Raw genomic sequence first — 18,539 nt, 5'->3', positions numbered from 1 at the left:
GGCGATGCGGTTATTTCGATGCAGTACATCGTGAAGTACTTTCTGCACTCGAGTGATATATGGGACTCAGTTAGATGGATCAATAATGATTTTAGACACAGAAAATGCGTCACAGAATTCTACCGCCATATAATGCGCGTGTATATGCACATTTGATTTACGTTCTGCCACGCTACGTAAGCGGTGTCGAAACCATTTAGAACCCTGTACGAAGCTTATGCCTTAGTTATTTAGGACATTCCGAGAGTTAATAGAGTCAAAAGCAAGCGGAAATAAATAGTGACGATTACAGGTTAGGTGCCTAGACGCATAATTTATTCCCTATGCTTAGAAAGCTATAAATTATCAATCGCGCTCATATTCCGAATCAGAATACAGGTCTGTACAAACCGCGTTTGATTGTTGTTTGCCAACAATAGCAGACGCTCCCATGGTCACTCTGTCTATGAAAAAGATCGACTGCAAGAACTGCAGTCAGCGTGTGTATGACGATAGAGACAACATTGCAAATGAATCGCCATTTATATTCGGCGAATGGTCATATAATCAAGAGTGTTTAATTCAAATTTTGCCAGGGTTGAGTGCTTAATGCGTGGTTCAAAGTTTTCTTAAATCATTTAATTTATTGACCTGAGACATGACAGCAGCGCAAACTGTATCGGACTCCAGGTGAGTAGCGTGCAGCGTTGGAATCGTTAGTGGCATGGCGCCTATGGACTCTGCATTTGAGGATATAGACAGGACTTTAGACAATGGACAGCTAAGAGAACTTATCTGACGTGGAGAATAGGGCTGTCCATGGTTTCCCTTACCAGTGCATGGTCCTGTTCTATTTTAAAAGTTATTTGAGCGAAGTTAGCATTCATATTTGGCGGGAATAATGGCGCCAAAAATAATTTACACGGATTAGAGGCGTTCAACAAACATCAACGCTGTGACAAATATGCAAGATTCACTAAACTAGCATAAGACTATTATTGTTTGATTTTTACTTTATGGTTTGCTACCTGGGTAATATTTAGCAGACTTAACTGATTGGCAATTTCGAGCTCTGGGTCCTCTTTACGTATGGCTTGATATCATCAGGTCAATTATTAAGCTACCTTACTAATGAACAAACCTTGAATTGCTTTCTGTCAAACATGGTAGACCTTTTTAATAAAATGGTATACACATGCAGATTTTTTGTATTTATGCTAAAGATATTAGATGATAGGGAAAGAAAATTAATTGTTCTTATGTAGTCTGTGTTACAGTACAATAGGAGAGTCCTGTGTGTCATCATCTGTTACTGTTATTTGCTTTTGCATACCGCAATCTTAATTTCTTTTTTAGGAACTCAGATTTGGCTTAATTAATAATTAAATAAATGCATGTACTCTTTCTGTGTAAATAACTTGTTTCCTTTATCGTGGTGGAAGCTAGCGACTTGATTCTTCTGTCTGTGGTTTGGATTGACCAAGTTTTGCAAAGTCGCGGAAACCGGATCTTACCTTTTTAACCGGATCTGATCAATTATGTGCATCATTTTACCGGTTCTTACAGCTAGTTTATAATTAGATTTGTATTTAAGTATCTATGCAATATATATCGCTACACGTCGTATTATATAGGTTATATATAGCATAGACAAGAATGTCTAGAAGGGAGGAAAAATAGCATTGATGTTTCCTGAGGATTTTGCTCTTTTTCCGCGTTTTTGTACGTGTAGTTTCTATCCGTTTCTTTTTCACACGTGTCGATCAATGTTGAAAGTGACCATAAATGTGAAAAGAAACGCTCGTAAATTCAATAATAATGATAACATGTCTTATTACACATAGAAAATTTGGTTATCGCTCACTTCTACATATTCAGTGGATTAGATCTTATCAGCTCCCCTTAGTTTCTTTTAAATGGATCAACCGAACATTCTGATTCTTGGGGAAAGCTGTACCGGGGTCAACCTTTAGCAACCCATATTCCGCGACCCAGCATTTTTTAGATGCTGCTTTTTATTGAAAACCTTGCACCTATTTTCCGTTTTCAATTACGTGTTATATCATAGCTGACCAAGGTAGCTTCTCTTCGCTTCTTCATAGTACGACATAGCGCAACTCATAAGTTCTTTTATTCCCAAAAAAATTAATTTTTTCCGTTTTTATGTGGGGCCGTACGTTTAAGACAATAATAAGTTTGCGTAAAGCTATGTTGAGTACTAACAAAGTCAATGTAGAAAATATTGGTCTTGTTTGTTTAGAGACGGTGAGTCTTTAAACGTTGTCGAGCGTCCTCCAGAGGACATCATCCATGAAGGACAAACATTTGCCTCCTTCGAAGCTTTAGAAGAAGCTGTGCGCGAATTTGAACGGGCGACGCTACAAAAGTATTTCAAAAGCGAAGCCAGAACTTTGGTATCCGCAGCCAAGAAGGGTATTAAAAGAGCCGGAGACAACGGATCTTTCAAGTATTACTCTTGCCTCTGGCTTTGTGTTAGAGGAGGAAAGTCATTCTGCAGGAGCCGTGGCGAAAGGAAATCCAGGTAGGACAACGGGCAGGTCCCCCTTCATGTCGTATTTTAAGTTTTTTGGTATTAATACAAGTTGGATTCGTATTTCGAAGAAATATAACATTATCGGAGACCGATGTCATTCTTCGAGCTTAACATCAAGTGTCGTATCGTGAACAGTTCAACTAGTTTATTCATTGGGTTCTTTCTAAATAAAACCGGTAATTTTTAAGGAGGTGCCCAACTAAAAAAAAATATGTTGAAATTTTTGTTTTTAAGCATCACTATTAATCGGATTGCCTGGGACATTTTCAAAAGGGAAAACGATCAGTTTGGAAGAAATGTCTTTTATAAGAAATCGAGCAGGACATCAATGTAGTTTTCGAGGGTATCTCAGCAAATTAAAGTGGTGAAAAGTAAATAACTTATAAAATTATAAAAAGCTTATAAAATTTAACAATCATTCTCTATTTCAGGACAATTCGGATAGGCTGTCCAGCTTTGATCCGCACGCGAATATCAAACTGTGGTCGTGCATTTCGCGTCGTACAGGTCATCTACGGGCATAACCATGGCGCATCGCCAGTAAGTCAAGCAAGAACCTTCCTGTTTAATGTTTTTTTAATATCAATGCCTGCATATGTCTCAGTGCATCAAGATGTATTGTTATATAAATTACGTCCATCTTAAGAGAGGATACAGTTTGTTATTTATATCTTGTGTTTATTTAGGAGGTGTTTCACCAGCTTCAGACAAAACAGGCCGGGGTGAAGCATGACGACCCCCAGAAGAAGTCAAAGTACATCAAGAAAAAAGTGAGTAGCAAAACACATGCAGTAAAGCATAGAAAGCTCTTATCAACCAAATTTATCTACTTTAATATTTGTTTTTTTTTGGGTTAAAAAACCAACAACGTTTTTTTCTTTTGATGAACATTTATTCGTTTACATGTTTGTGCAATTTTATGTTGGTGATTTGAAGTCATAAATAATTTTATAGTCAAGTCAAATCAGTCTAAATTTCGGTCGCGTCTTTATTGCTTTGCTGTCTATGCAGTCACGACTAAAAGACAATGCTCAGGCACAACTACGAGAACTGCTCAGCACTGTAACGGGTGAAGGAAATGAATTAAGCCTCGAAGAATCCGTCGACAAAATTTCTCAGCTTTATGGTGCGTTTCCTTGTGTGTAAATGTATGTAGTATCCAAATAGGCAAACATATTTTATCCTACATACAGTCTAATTCTCCCCGACTTTATCTCCGGCCATGCAGAACAATTCAAGTTGATATTGGTTACTTTTCCTTTGTGTAGCCGATGACCTTACAGTTGCTGTCGACGACACCAATCAGTGCGTGGGATTATCGCTCTGTACAGCTCAGATGCGAGCCCTTTGGCGGGACTTCCCGGAATTGTTAACAATCGAATCCTCATCGTATGTTGAATCGCTTGACTTGGCTAATGTTGTACACTTTCTTGTTGCGGATGCTATGGGAGAACTTCGACCCGTAATGTTTGCAATACTGATAAAGTCGGAAAGTACTCTGTACGAGTGGCTGCTCCAAGAGTTTGTTCGTGAGTAGTGTTTCTTATAAAGTTTGTAAAGGTTTATGCATGTTGCAGGCTTCTCTACAATAAAAAAAAAACATCTAAAGGAGAAGCCTAGCTGCGGGTAGTTAATGGCCACCCAATAATCATTTGTACGTTCCAAATTCAATCTTTTGCCAACAGGCCAACATCCGACAGCACCGACATGCACGCAGATTTGCCTTGTGGGCCGGCCGTACACTGAGTTCCATTTCGTCGAAGAAATTTTTCCGGCAACACAGGTTCTCTGGGATCCGTCACAGAGTATCAACACTTTCCGTATCAGGGTAGCTGCAAAGGCAGTGCATCTTAGCGAAGCGGGTATGAGTCTCACTGTTTGATACATTAACCCCAAACCATTCGGATGCAGTCGAATTTAATTCTATTACATGTTGATCTTTCTTGTGGCGTAAGCTGGCGTTGCTTTGTGGAGCATTAAGAAAAGTATAAATTTGAGATTAAATTATTGAAGACTAAATGTATCTTATTTTTTATAGGTCGACGTGCGGCAACAGAACACTTTCAGAAACTCGTGTTCTGCCGATCAGCAGAAATGAAGCGTGTTCTTCGCGAGGATTTCGCTGCTGCTCTGGCGGTTCCCGAAGCAGTTCAGGCCTGTTACGATCACGAGTGGGAGCCTAACTACGCTTTGTGGAATAGTATGTAATATCCTAATAAGAATTCTTGACATTTGCTTACGAATTATTTTTGTAACCGGCCGCTTCTTATATTATAACATACCTAGGCATTTATCAAAAATTTATTTCAGCGGTTCCAGCGTGATGCCTTCCATACAAAAATATCGGCTCTGCACGTTCTACTTGTTGTTTCTTTAATCATCATGCTTTTGTCGGGTAATTTGGATGCAAACTTTGGTCCCGATATTTAAGCTTTGAAAAGAAGTTTTTACTTTTTTTGAAAAAATCGAACCGTTTTTTATAATCTTCCGATCTCTAGAAGGGATACTAAAAAGACGTATCGTTAGTGTGATTTATACAAGTGTCATTCAATACATAAGGTATCCTCTAATAAATATATGATATACAGTGATTTTCGCTATTTGTTGTTATCCAATGTGGTTTCAGTGAGCCGGCACCCATACGACGACGCTCAGCACGAGTATGTGCTGAAACGAATGCAGAAGTTGAGGCGCTATTCTCGGGCTATTGTACAAAATGCTGCAGCAAATATGTATGCTGTATTTACGAAAATAGCTGATCTCTATTCGTTGCTCGATGATCTGTACAAAGGCGATCTTCTCTATCATATTGTTAAAGTATGCATTTTTAAAGGTTTGTCCTTTGCTTTATTTCGGGTGCAGACTTTATTGTGCTCGGGAAGAAATTGTTTATTCTTCAATGGGTGTACTGCGTGATTGTGAAAGCAGAGTTTCTTGTAATTCTGAATCGCAACGTTCCATGAGAACTAATTCAGGTTTGGCTTTTTTTTATAATTATTAATGCACTAGTGAAACAAGTTAGCACAAATTATGGGATAGAAGTAGTAGATTTTGCGTTGACTTGGTAGAATTCAATTTCTCGTATTTGGTTTTTTGGGCTAATGAACGGGATTAGTTTGCTAAATGCAACGTTTCCTTCTCAGGTAAACCAAAGCCGCTACCAGCCAAAAACATCAGTCGACGAGGCAGAGTTCAAGTATAAAGCTCTGGTAACCGAATTTGCCTACATGTATCTTAAAGGTAAGATTGTTCTGTTGCTAGGCGATTTTGTGTAAGTTGGTCAAGGTTCTAACCTATTTAGACAAAGCTATTAGACAAAGACAACCTATTTAGCAAGACAAAGCTATCGACTCATCAATAATGTCCGTACCTCATTGCTTCTGTCCTACTGTGCGTTCATATACGGCAAAGACGGACTGAGAAAGATACATGACACGCGACAATACTTGTCACATAAGGTTTGATATAAGGTTTTCCTTTCGACATAAATATATACTCTATTGTAGTTTCATGGATGGTATTGTCTATTAGCTAACTTCTAACGTTAATGTTTTTATATAGGCCAATTCAGCATATTTGAACGAGGTCTTAAACTTATGGAATGTACACGAATGGTAACGTTTACTCGAGTTGGCGACCGGGAAATTAAGGTGTCCACCTCGAAAGATTCGTGCACCTGTATGGCGTATAAGGTCCTTCGTTTGCCCTGTGCTCATCTGCTCTCATTTAGGATCGGGTCACAGGTACTTCTGGCTCAAATTTTTTTTCAAAGAAGTTTTTTCAAATTTTGTTTTTGAACTTTAGTGAAAATCATGTGACAATCACGAGAGTTGAAAATAATTTTTCTCTAAACCATCACTAGTCTATCTGTAATGTAACTTCGCAGTTGGATTTGTATTCTGAGGACCTTGTGGACGAGCGGTGGAAACGGAACAATATACGTGTGGAAGGCGATGCAGACACATTGGTTCGTTTGCCGTTAGCTGCCATTGATTCTGATACGACTGAACAGCAAAATAGTTGCGAAATAAAAGACGTGCAAGACCTAGAAGTGCAGATCATACAGGAGGTGAGTGGGTACTGGGTCCTCTTGTGAACGTATCACTTTGTTCAGCGCCATTCTGACCAAGCATTGGAATCTAGAAGTTGAGTGTCAGCTTGAACATCGGGCTGATACTGAGGCGATCAAGTGTCCACTACGTGTGTCAAAGCTGTAACATAACTGTAACAAAAGATCACTTCGTGTGCATATGACGAACAATATTGAACCTTCATATACAAACAGGTGGATCAGCCTGAAGCAACTCAAGGAGAGCAAATGTCGATTGAGGCACCGTCTGGTAGCGAAGAGTTATCGTGCGGTGCTACAGATGAGCAGGCATTGCCGGGTGATATTCAAGTCAATGAAGTTCAGGAAGTGGTCCATGGGGACCAGACACCAGCAGAAGACGGCTCCCCAGCACAGGAAACTCCTTCTTCAACAGCAGCGACCGACTCAAGAGACCAAATTTTGCCGTCATCAGCCGGTCCTTCAGGTCACAATAAGAAAGCATCGTCAACTGAGCTCAAACATCAAATGGACGGAAGAAGGCCTCGACATAAAGATGCCTCAGGAAGTGCCCTTACCAGAGCGCCCCGGCAATACCGCGAAAGAAGAAAAAAGATTGAAGAACTCTGTGCCGAACTTTGTGCAGTTGGATCTGGAGTTTGGGGATCTCTTTTTTCACTTAGGTGGGTCATTATTGTAAAAAATGAGTAATTTCGAGGTTTTCATGACACATGATGCAATTAGTACCATTAGCCTAAAATCTTAAAACGTAACACTATATAGTAGAATACCTTATCAAAATCAAGTTGCACAATGGTTGCATAACAATCGGGCTAAATTACGGCAATGTGATAGGTATTTTTTTTCAAGTCTGAGTATAATTACGGTCTCTCGTAATTTTTCATCCATGACAATAATAAAGACTAGATGCACAAGTCGTTTTTCTAAATATATTTTATATTGGGTTAACATACGTTTCTAAAATAGGTTGCCTTTTTTACAAATCAATTTGATTTATGCTAACACACACTTAATTTCAGAATGGGTGTTCTTCGCGATATACTAGAAGCGTGGCAGGACGGTGAAGAGGTGTGCGTTCAGCGCGTCCACTACGAATCAGCTTCAGACGGCCGGCTTCCTCAGCAGCTGCAGTCTCATGAACAAACTCAGCATCCTGTACGGGATGGAAATGCAGGCCAGCTCGTTGCCGTGTTGGATACGGCAAGCTCTGCTTCAGTTTCTTCCTACGTATCGGATCAACAAGCGACTCGTTCAGGGACTCCGACGGTGTTACGCTACAACCCAATCGTACAGGTAAAAGGTTCACAGCAGATGTACTTCGTAAATTCGGACGATAACAGCGTACAACTAGTCGATAATTATCCTAACCAGATGTACACAATCGACGCGGCGGATGATCCAGGCGACGATATGCTAATGCAATAAAAGTTTTTATCAGCAAGTCGAAGAGAACCTTATCAGATCATTCAGTAAATCATCACATCAGTAAATAGGCAGAGTAAAGGCTGATATAATTGTTGCAAAGAAGCGTAGGTTTACAATGAATTCGTTTAGTCTATGCAGTGCGGCGGCTGCATTTGCTGACCGTTTGATAAGCAGATGTGTTATTGATTTGATGATATTTCCTAGTATTTCTTTTGTTATCCATATGGATGTTTAATAAAATACACTAAATTTTATAAGTTAGAATTAATTTTTGCATTAGCTTATAAACATGAATAATATGCTCAGATTATTTATCATCGCACAATGGTCTACTTTTATGATAAAAGGAAGATTGGTAGTGACATATCTGTTACATCGGAGAAATAGTCATTTACCTAGGAGGTACGAGGTGGTATTTAATGAATTATTTTTTATAATTAGAACATAGACAATATGTTGCAAAACAACATACCTAGCTCTACAGGAACAAAGAAGAGACGATATTATTGGATGGGTCGCTTTTATTTCGATTTCTATTTTCTTTATCATGTCTACTGTTCCAACTGACTTTAGCTGGAGCTTCCCAACTTATATATAATAATATTGATATAACAGTGTGAGAAGCAGTTTCTCTTGCTATATTCGTATTAATTGTTCCTACGAATTACTTTACATAGATATTTCTTTATCACTAATCAGTCAAATTTAATTTATTCACTTTTGCTGGTAGTAATCAAATGCTTCATATACTCAGGTTGATAACAAAATAGCACAAGGTCAGAGCAAAAATGTAGGACTTCCAAACATTTCGCGTTATATGGATTGTACAAATTAAATTGAATCTATTAAGTTTTAACTTGAATAATTTTTTCATATATCCTAAATATGGTGCCAGAAAATGGCGAGCTATACGATAACTATCACAATTTTTTCAACATCTGGCGCCTTCAGCATCGCCAGGCATGTGGAAACGCTACTCTCTGCAGAGCCTATGATGGATCCAATGCATAGCAAAGCGAATCACAGCTGTCCATTTAGCCGATATGTCACTTGCTACTTCTTGTCTCTAATGGCTTTAATCATAAAGACCTCATCCATCCCTATTAATTTTTGCTCTCAGTTCTTAAAATTAGTCTCAAATTATTGCGAACTGTAAGCGGCAATACACATCCTCAGACGGCACTGGCGAGTCGGCTAGGAAACGTGGCACGAGCATTTGTGCTTATGTGTCGTTGTTTGTACCCTAGCGCTGTTTGAGCGATAGTATGTGCCTGAGTACTTCATTGAAAAGGTTCTAATGCGATTTAATTGCAATAGACCTATAGTAAAGCGATTTTATTGACCATGCAACCTAAACATCCCTTTTGCATTCGTCCCGTGGTAAAACTTTTGCCGTTGGCGGAGATGAACCAGCTCAGCTACAAGAACGAGTTCATATAAGTACGAAGTAAACCGACGAAATACAGAATGTCAGTGGCTGCCGTTCTATCAAGTTGATCATCAATTCCAGCTCTGTGACTGTGGCTGGGGCCGAACTAGAACTTGTTGCATCTGAAACTTTTTCAACCCGTATACCACTGATTCCTCCGCAGGTAGGACGACTTGATTAATCTTCTTCAGACCTCTCATTTTATCAGGGAGACGCTGAAACAAGTTGGAGAATAATTGTGAGCTTATATGGTTCCCTTAATTCTGTCTGTATGAAACGCGGGAATTTGGCCACATCTTTTTGATAGTTATTCTACTTTCCTGTGGAATAGCCGCAAACAAGATAAGCACGTTCCAGTTAGCTGAACGCTAGCATGACTCTGTCCTTAAGGGCCGAGTCGAAAAACTGAAACCTAATATAGCGAGTTGCGCGCCGTGGCCAGTGCCCCTTTAAGCAGCAAAATCCTGCATGTCGATTGTGTAAAGCGTTCGCTCCAGGACTCATGGTACTCCGTAGGGATGGCATATACGCGTTCCACATAGATGAATGTAGTTAGCCGCTAAAGAAAAACAAAGTGGTGTTAAATGGATTCCTATAGTCTTATCTGATTTTCCTTCACAATTATGACGGAGGTAATGCCTTGTCTATTTGTACTTAAAAAAGAACTGGATTCGCATCAAAGAAAAGAGTAAAAATCGTCTTAATAGAATTATACTGCTATTGTATGGTCCATTTTTATCCCAGTTTGAATTTCCTTTGTCCCTTTGGTTAGGATGCGCATTGACAACAAATCCAAAATACTGGTATAGCATTGGCCGATGATGTTTTGCTTGTTATCCTCATATTGATTTTTCCTATGACATACTTTGCCTACTATGACCTGCGCCAATATAATAACGTCTAATTTCAAAAGCCACTGGTTAATTCAATAAATTTGCTCACTGATTTCCCTTAACCATAAAGAGATTAACAAATGTGTCGGATACAGAAAGGGAAGTCGGATAAATCCAGCTAGCCACATGCCCAGTGAATACTTAGCGGGTTGATAGACAGTGTTATATACTTAAAGGTTAACTTGTTCTGAAGAGCTGAGCAATGGCGGCTACAAGTGAACATTACACCAAAGCTCACTCATGTACATAAGAGTTAACCAGCTCCAAGGAATATACTTACCTATGGAGGTAGATATCTACATAAACAACAAATCAGATCGTTGAGCTAATGAAGGTAAGTAGTCGGCTTTGTTAAATCAGCGTGACGAGTTATTAGTTGACAGAGGTAAGCAGCAGATCGCATTATTATATTCAGTCCCATGTATGTAACTATTTGTATGGTAGACGCGAGTAGAAAAGCGCCTGTTTGCAAGCCTCACGCAGCTAATCAGAGCTGACGGTGAAAGAGAAATGGAAATCTAATCTTATGATGCGTTGGACAATATTTAGACGCATATAGTAGATCTGACGAGATATGGTATGTTACAACAACACGGACGGAAAAAAAGGCCTCCTAGACATACAGAAATGATACGCGAGTGATATTACGACAACGCGCGGGCAGCAAGCAATGTATGCACTTGTAGAGATGCAAACACATATCGATAGTATTTGTACCGAAGGCGGCACAACGCCAGTCGGCTTTCATCGACGGACGGTAATAAGGCTTTCATATGTATCAAAGCGCAGGTAGGTCGTACAGGGCCAGGACGGAAAAGCTGATCTATATTGAAACGTATGACCGAGATATCCACATATGTGTTAGAGCCAACGAGGAACATAAAGGTAGACGTGACTGCAGCGCCCCTAATAGCTAGTGAAAGGATCGCAGGTGACAACGTCATTTTAGGGCAGATTATCCTTCCTTATAGGAGAACAAAGCTAAAAAAGGGCCTATCCTTCTGATATTAGCAGGATATTATGGCAGCAATGTGCACTGAATAATAAAAGTAAGCTTTGTTATGGCGAGACGAGGTAAGATTTACCTCCCTCCGGGAGACAAGTCTCTTGTCAAAGGCAGGACGTTGATTTCAGTCCAAAGTAGGGTGAAAGTTGAATGCTGGATTTCAGGAACAACAACCACACCTGGCTGAACCACGCTTCTCTGAAAAGTGTAGATGCCAACATTATGTAATAAGAAGAGCAATGTTTTTATTATGTGGAAAAAATAAGTTAAAACGGGCCCGACCTTGTTACTGCTTTTAACTAGTGTTGTTATGTTTTACTGTTCACTATTTGCTTAGAAGGTACGACTCAGTGCAGCAGAATAGCAGTGCATATCCTGAAATGGGGCATATGATGTGATGGCCACAAGGTGGGTGACCTTACAAAATCAAACTTTGCATTGATGTACGTCCTATTGTCTTCTACTGTTTTTGTTTTGCCACCTGTTACACCCTTGCTTTACATATTTGTTATAACGCAGGAATCGTTTGAACCTTATCTACAGTAACTTGCCAATGTATTGTACAGTTATGTGTGCTAGACATAGTTTACAATGAAACATGAACACGTCTAAAAGGCGAATCGCTTCTCAGGAAGGTCTACAAAAAAGGTTTACAAATTAAGTTGAATGTTTTTATTTTTATCTAGACGACGACGACCAATGGAACGAGGCGTTAACCGCGAGTGACATGCGGGCAAACGAGAGCATGTTCGCTGGTTTTCAGATCTGTGAAACATGTATGTCCCAGAAAGGAGTCTACAATATACGCTACTATATATCTTTGCAGGCTCCATATACAGCCTGTCTGTGCGTGTAAGATGTTGGCCTCAAATAACCTTTTTGGTGCTGTTTCCATCTACGCTGTCCGTCGTCTCATACTTCGTTGTCATTGTGCTTGTCCCCATCACCATTACTTGATAATGGCCGATATTTCTGCTATGCCGATGTGTTTATGTCCTTTCTTCTCCCCCCCCCCTTCCCCCAAGCTACGGTCATATGAGCAACTACTGGAAGAGCCGTCCTTGTAGTAGAAGGCAAATGCTTATCGGGAGTATTATTGCTGCCGCTGCTGCTGCTGTTGTTGTTGTTGGTGGTGGCGTGTCGCTAACCTTCTGTTTGATTCTGTCCTGAGTGCTGTTTCATCAATCGGTCGTGATGATGGCCCGGTCCCATCGGTAAAATGAGATGTAGGTAGCTTTATTGATCCACAGAAGAAGCACTCGCGCGTCTACAGTGTTTGTAAGTGTCCATGTACAACGTTCCAATGTGTCGCTATTGATTCGTGCGTACGAATGCGTATATGTGTGTCTGTGTATATTCGCAAGCACCGTCACCACGATGGCCGTCGTCATCAGTTGGCATAGTGCAGATCAGGTTTCACGGGCGTCAACTCTCCTAGAACTCCTTTTCGCTGTCCTTTCAGTCACTTCAGACTCTTTGTATTCGGACATCTTTTGCACCCTTCGCGCTTTCTGTACCTCGAATTTGGATGATTCTAATCGGGTTCTTCGGCAAAGTTTGCGGCCATACGAACTAGCAGACAATCAAACAATATAGTAGCAAGCAATTTTTCCCCTGTATGTCAGTGTACATTGGTCTATTTGTGTTTCCGTCTGTTTGTATGGTTGAGCGAACGTTTGGGTTCGTATTTGAAGACAGTTAAAGAGTTTAATACTTAATGGCTTTATCGTAGAGAAGCCTAGATCTATTATGGTATATATATATATATATATATATATATAGATAATGACAGAGAAAATGGTTTGTAATTTGGCATGTTGCCCACGTAAAGCTTATACAGGTAATAAGGAAAGTGTTTGCAAACCATCAGCCCATATGTATGTATGACATCCATATATAACAACAAGGTAACGAATTTCTTTAATGGCAACTAATTTCGTAGAAATTGCTAACTCTGAAATAGTACAAATTGCCGAAGTAGAATCTATAGAAGATGACAACAGTTTCGCAGATACCGATCCAAAAAGTATAGGGAGCTTCGAAAAACAGACAGCTGTTAAGTAATTGTTGTCTGTTCCAAAGTCAATATAACATAAATAGACCCAGAAACAGCCTCATACACACATTTTGGGAGAGTCTGCTTTGCCTTTGAATATATTTAGAGCCCTGTGCTCAAGCATAGGAACACGTTTTGATTTACAAGGCGCATTTACAGAAAAAATATAAAATTATTTTAAAAAAAGTGAAAAATAGGGTTGATCATGCGAGCTAGGATTGTTAATAAAACTTGATAAAGATTGAAGTTCATTTGAGAGACAATAACGGAAGGTGGCAAAGAGTGGCCACCGGACTTATTGTTATAAAAAAACATTTGGAAGACCTGCTCTCTGCTGGGCAAAAGAGCTTCGTTAGCTCAAGCAACAATAAATAACGATAAGCTTCTTTGTTGTATGCTTAATTTCCCTGGTTCGATATCATCATTTCAAAACTCTAATGGTTAAAAAAGGCTCTGTCGGCGACTTTTTGAAAACAAATAATTTGCCCAAGTTCTAAGAAGATTGTAGACGTAAGAACCCACTCTGCTTGGGCAGATGGTTTGTGATTGAAATATAAATTGGGACGAAGTCAGTTGATGATTTGTTCTCTATAGAATAACTAACGGACGTTGGTCGGAGAGAGGGATAGAGCACAACGACAAATCACCGATTTGTTTATAGTTCATTTCTGTATACGTGAAGGAGCTTTCGAGTTCATTGCCAAGTCAAGCTCGACATTCATCGAATGCTGAAGCAACGTGCACGAAAGACAAACTCATCTAAAGGAACCCACCCATGGTTCTTTTCTGTCTACCCTCGCTACGCTTGTGGGGTCTCTATCTCACAGTCACACTCATCCCATCTGGCTATTCCTCACTTCTTAATGATCTCTGACAATGACAATGATTGAAAAATCTGAGCAGCGGTTATTCACGGCCGCTTTGCTTGCATGCAGATCAACATTTTAGAGCTGTAGTCGTTCGTTTGTATGCATACATACAAACGCATCACATTAACACTTAGGGACAAGCGCTAACAGAGACATAGCCCTTTGCAAGCCGAGGCACCATATAGGCCCTTCACTCGATATTCACGAAGTCTCTAAACATTCTCCCACTCTACATCTCTCTATATCTATCAAAGCCATCTATATCTGTGATGCTGCTCCTTTCACTGCTCTCCCACCGCCCCCTCTCCCAATCCCCCGCCTCCGAAGGTTTTTCATCTTTTCCGTTAATCTCTAATTGTTGTTGGAAGCAGTCCTCTTATTGTTGTAATCATAGCGACGAAGAACGAATGCCTTTAACACAGCTCAGATATCCTTTTCTGTGTCCATCTCGGTCCCGGTCTGTGCGCTTCATAGCATACTACATACACTTTTGAAACCTGAATTTTCGAACTACGGACAGTCTACGCTAAGACTGTGTCAACCCTGTTGTTGCTGAGCTTCGTGCTCCAGAAGCATTGACTGTGCGGGTGTGGTAAGAAGGCGTCAAATTTTGATAATAACAATAGGGATCTTTCAGTGGTGAATCTTTGCATGTAACGTTAAATTTTTAGGCCATAGTTCATGAACTAATGAGTTAATCAATAAAGTACCTACATAATTTAATTTGGTATAGAGACGATGTTGTGGACCAAAACGGCAATATAAATGTATGTCTTAGTGTCGCGTTTATTACAGAGACATACATGTTATACGTCCACAGGTGCGCAACATAGAAACCAGTGACTGCTAGACATGTACTATCTGCCTATTTGGCTGACGGTGTCGTCACCGGCCTTGTGAATGAAAGCCGTTTTAAGATGGATAATCGTAGCCTTTAAACGAATCGTAGTAAAACTTTATATATATATATATATATATATATATATATATATATATATATATAGGCTGAAGCAAAAATACAAACAGTAAACAAAGACACCTGGCTTAATTTGTTGATCACATTTTTTAGAGAGAATCTCGAACGTTATCTCTGTTCAGCCCCTGCTAACGTATATTACAAGTACTTCTCTCTCCTCCAAAGAAATTGGTATTAACAAGTTATTAGACGTTTCACAAAAATCTGATGTTTGCAAGCAAATCCAGCCAAAGGTCTCGCTTTTCACGGTTACTTTGTTATTGGTTCACTCCTGTATTGCTTGAGCGCAAACGGACCCCAAGACGGAATCGACAGATACCTCGGATTTGAAAGGAGTTGGCTATCTTCTAGCAACTGCTGGGTATTTGCAAAAAGATTCGGCGATAACCCGAAGCCCGTTGAGCCTACGATACGAGTATTGTCAACGCAGCATTTTGTTGGAAAGCGAACACCAAATATTATTTCGTCGAAGTGTTAACCATTAACTTATCGGTGCACAGTGATCTAGCTTTTGTTACTTTATTGAGCTGCTTATTCAGATAGGCAAATCCCTCATGGAAACGATGTAAACGGATGCTTCCTTCACATTTTGCTGCGGAAGAGGCTAGTTAAAACGGTGTCGAGAATGCTTCTAGGAACGATTTGGATTACATTAGAGATTGCTTCGCAGAACTGAAGAGACGCAAAGGACAAAATATGGCTACCAATGTTCAATAGATTACAGGAGCTTTATTTGTGCTTTGAAAATGTACATTTGTGTAAGTGAAGTTGAAGCTTTATACTTTTTTTGGGCTGAATATTCGAGATTGAGTCTATATCGTACAAAGGCTTACTGTTGATCAAAAAAATGATATGAGTTCCCGACAAGCTATACCAAAATCATGTCACGAGAAATGCCTATTATAAGAAAAAAGAAATCGTTTATCGATTGGCGAGTGTAGGAAGTTAACAGCCGCGAAACCCATACTGGCAGCATTCTAAACGTTCGCACTTACGAAGCGGGTACCTCCGAGCAACTTCGAGGATGCAACAAGTCAACTATCATCCTTCATTCGGCACTATCTACTCTCCAAGTTATTATATTTCCAACTAGCAGGCCAATTCTTACATATACGCGAAAAGCTTTATTATGCAATAGGTTCGCTGCTTTTAAAGATGTCATTGTCCCGCTTATAATAAGCTTACATTGTGAAGCCCTTAAAGTGGCTTCGCTGCCCGTTAGTCCCGGTAATGGTAGTCTACTCAATTAGAACCTATCTCAACGAGCCTATTTGGGGCGGACGCATCTCCACTGATCACTTAGCGTAATCCGTGCCTGGCCGAAACTCATTCGAGCGTGTCATGAGAAAAAGACTCCTGTGTCTCCCACGAAGCTCATCAGGCGCACAGCCTTTCGAATTAAATATGGCGGTGAAAGGATCAGCCACTTACCCACCACGTTGTTATGTCGTAGGCGAAAGAAACAACAAACGACCGCGAAAAGAGCGCTAAACGACACGAATAATTTTGTTCTACATAAAATAGGCGGCCTGTTATTGCCTTGCGTCCGTTCTGTCCTCGAGAGTGAATTTCATGGGATGTCCGCATCGTTTGAACTTTCTTTTTCAGCTTATCTCCGATAGCTAAGTCTCCTTCTATTGTGGGGCAACTGGTAAAATCCGATGTGGATATCAACAACAAGCATGATTGCGGTGCCAGCCTGCGCATTAGATTGAGACTGTCTGTTTTCAGCAACAGTCAGTGAGTCCATCGGTGGGCGGTTCGTTGTGAATTGATACCGCACTTTCGCAATGATCGCCTTAAATTGTGGTTGTCTCGTTGATCCCAATCGATTAACTTGTAGGCAGTCCTTTGTTGTTATAGTGGAGAGCCTTGTGATCTCATGTACTTATGTCAGCTAGTCCGCATTTTAGGCTCCAACCGAAGAACATACAATGAAAGCAAAACTGATGATCGGCCGACCGGCTGGTCGGTCGGTCACGTGTTTCTTACGATGGATCAAGCAGCTTCTTCTATTTTGCCTCCTCCTTGTGCCGGAAGTCATCATAGTCATTAAGAACACCGACCCAGAGATGTTGCCGGCGTTCGCCGACCATCTTGTGTACGTACTACGCAATGGATGCGGATATGATCAGAGAACAACAGTAGTTCAGATGAAGAAAGGAAAAAGCATGAGAAAGAGTCAGGTAGGCAGATAGAGAAATATAGAGGCAGATGAGCATAGACGTGTGTCAGCGTGACACGAAAAAAGGAGATTTGGATTTTTTGGCCAGGAATTCAATTACATGAATCAGGAGAATAAGAATAAAAAGGAAAGCAACTTTCGAGAGACTCCCCCAGCTGCAACCCCACTGGCTTCAGTATCCGCAAAGAAGGGTAGATGTGTGTGTATCTGATACAGCAGATGGCAGGGTGCTGATCACAAGGTGATGATATAGTCCTCTCCTTCATTATGATTCCCTCACTGTGAAGTATCGGTGATCGGGAGTGAAATATGCGCATTTGCTGGTAGGGTACACGAAGCTTGATTTTTGGGTGCAAAGTACAATTCGTGTTGCTTTGTTATTTCAATCACGGGAGAAAATCGCATACAATGTAATTTTCTATCTTTCGGTAAGACTGATGAGTGTGAGCTATGTTTTCAATTGACTTAATTTGAATGCCTGAGATAGAAAAACTTGCACTCGCTTGATAAAATTGTTAACAGTGGAAGATCTGATTGGATAATGTGATAATAATTTGATTGGTGTCGTTTTCGGCCTTTGGATAAAATGTTATTGGTGAACCATCAGGTAAAAGGTCCTAAGTTTGAGTTAAAGGTTTGGCCGCTAACTATAATATATCTGAAAAATGATAATTTTGTGAGAATAAAATAATGTCATAACATGACCTTGCTATAACAGAAAGCGACACGCTCACCTCGGCAGGCTACAGTTAGAAGATCACTCAAGAAATTTACTCAAGAAAATTAAAAATATTCATATAGGTTCGAATTGATCGAAATATTGTTTCAACCAGACTATTGCTATTCAAATTTTTAAGATAAGGACAAGACTTCTAATATGTAAACAGGTTATATAAACAACCTTTGCGAACCTTGCCACGCTGACTGATTAGTTCACTAATCGGTCACTAATCCGATATAGTAATGGATATAAATGTCGACGAATATAATAAGGTATAGATCTATTTTACCCTTGTAGAAAGATACCTCGTTTGATGCACTGTGTCAGTCTCAGCTACCCCGGAGATCGACCACTCAGAATAACTTTTAGTATAAGGC

The 18,539-nt window shown here is 40.0% G+C and overlaps 1 protein-coding gene across 1 annotated transcript; it reads left to right on the top strand.

The window, feature by feature from the left end:
- Window positions 1–366: 366 nt before the first annotated feature.
- Window positions 367–8,291, top strand: LOC111260222 (uncharacterized). Its single transcript, XM_022832846.2, has 14 exons — window positions 367–669; window positions 2,240–2,521; window positions 2,965–3,073; window positions 3,220–3,303; window positions 3,545–3,659; window positions 3,802–4,062; window positions 4,219–4,395; window positions 4,572–4,733; window positions 5,160–5,350; window positions 5,677–5,773; window positions 6,095–6,276; window positions 6,420–6,602; window positions 6,819–7,264; window positions 7,622–8,291. Exons 1-14 carry the CDS (start codon window positions 638–640, stop codon window positions 8,025–8,027), a joined length of 2,727 nt encoding a protein of 908 aa, XP_022688581.1. The 5' UTR covers window positions 367–637; the 3' UTR covers window positions 8,028–8,291.
- Window positions 8,292–18,539: the final 10,248 nt, after the last annotated feature.

This window comes from Varroa jacobsoni, unplaced genomic scaffold (genome assembly GCF_002532875.2).
Source record: "Varroa jacobsoni isolate VJ856 unplaced genomic scaffold, vjacob_1.0 scaffold_7, whole genome shotgun sequence".
In the NCBI taxonomy this organism is placed as follows: domain Eukaryota; kingdom Metazoa; phylum Arthropoda; class Arachnida; order Mesostigmata; family Varroidae; genus Varroa; species Varroa jacobsoni.
The sequence above is the reverse complement of the archived record's forward strand: the minus strand, read 5'-3'. Positions and strand labels throughout refer to the sequence as shown.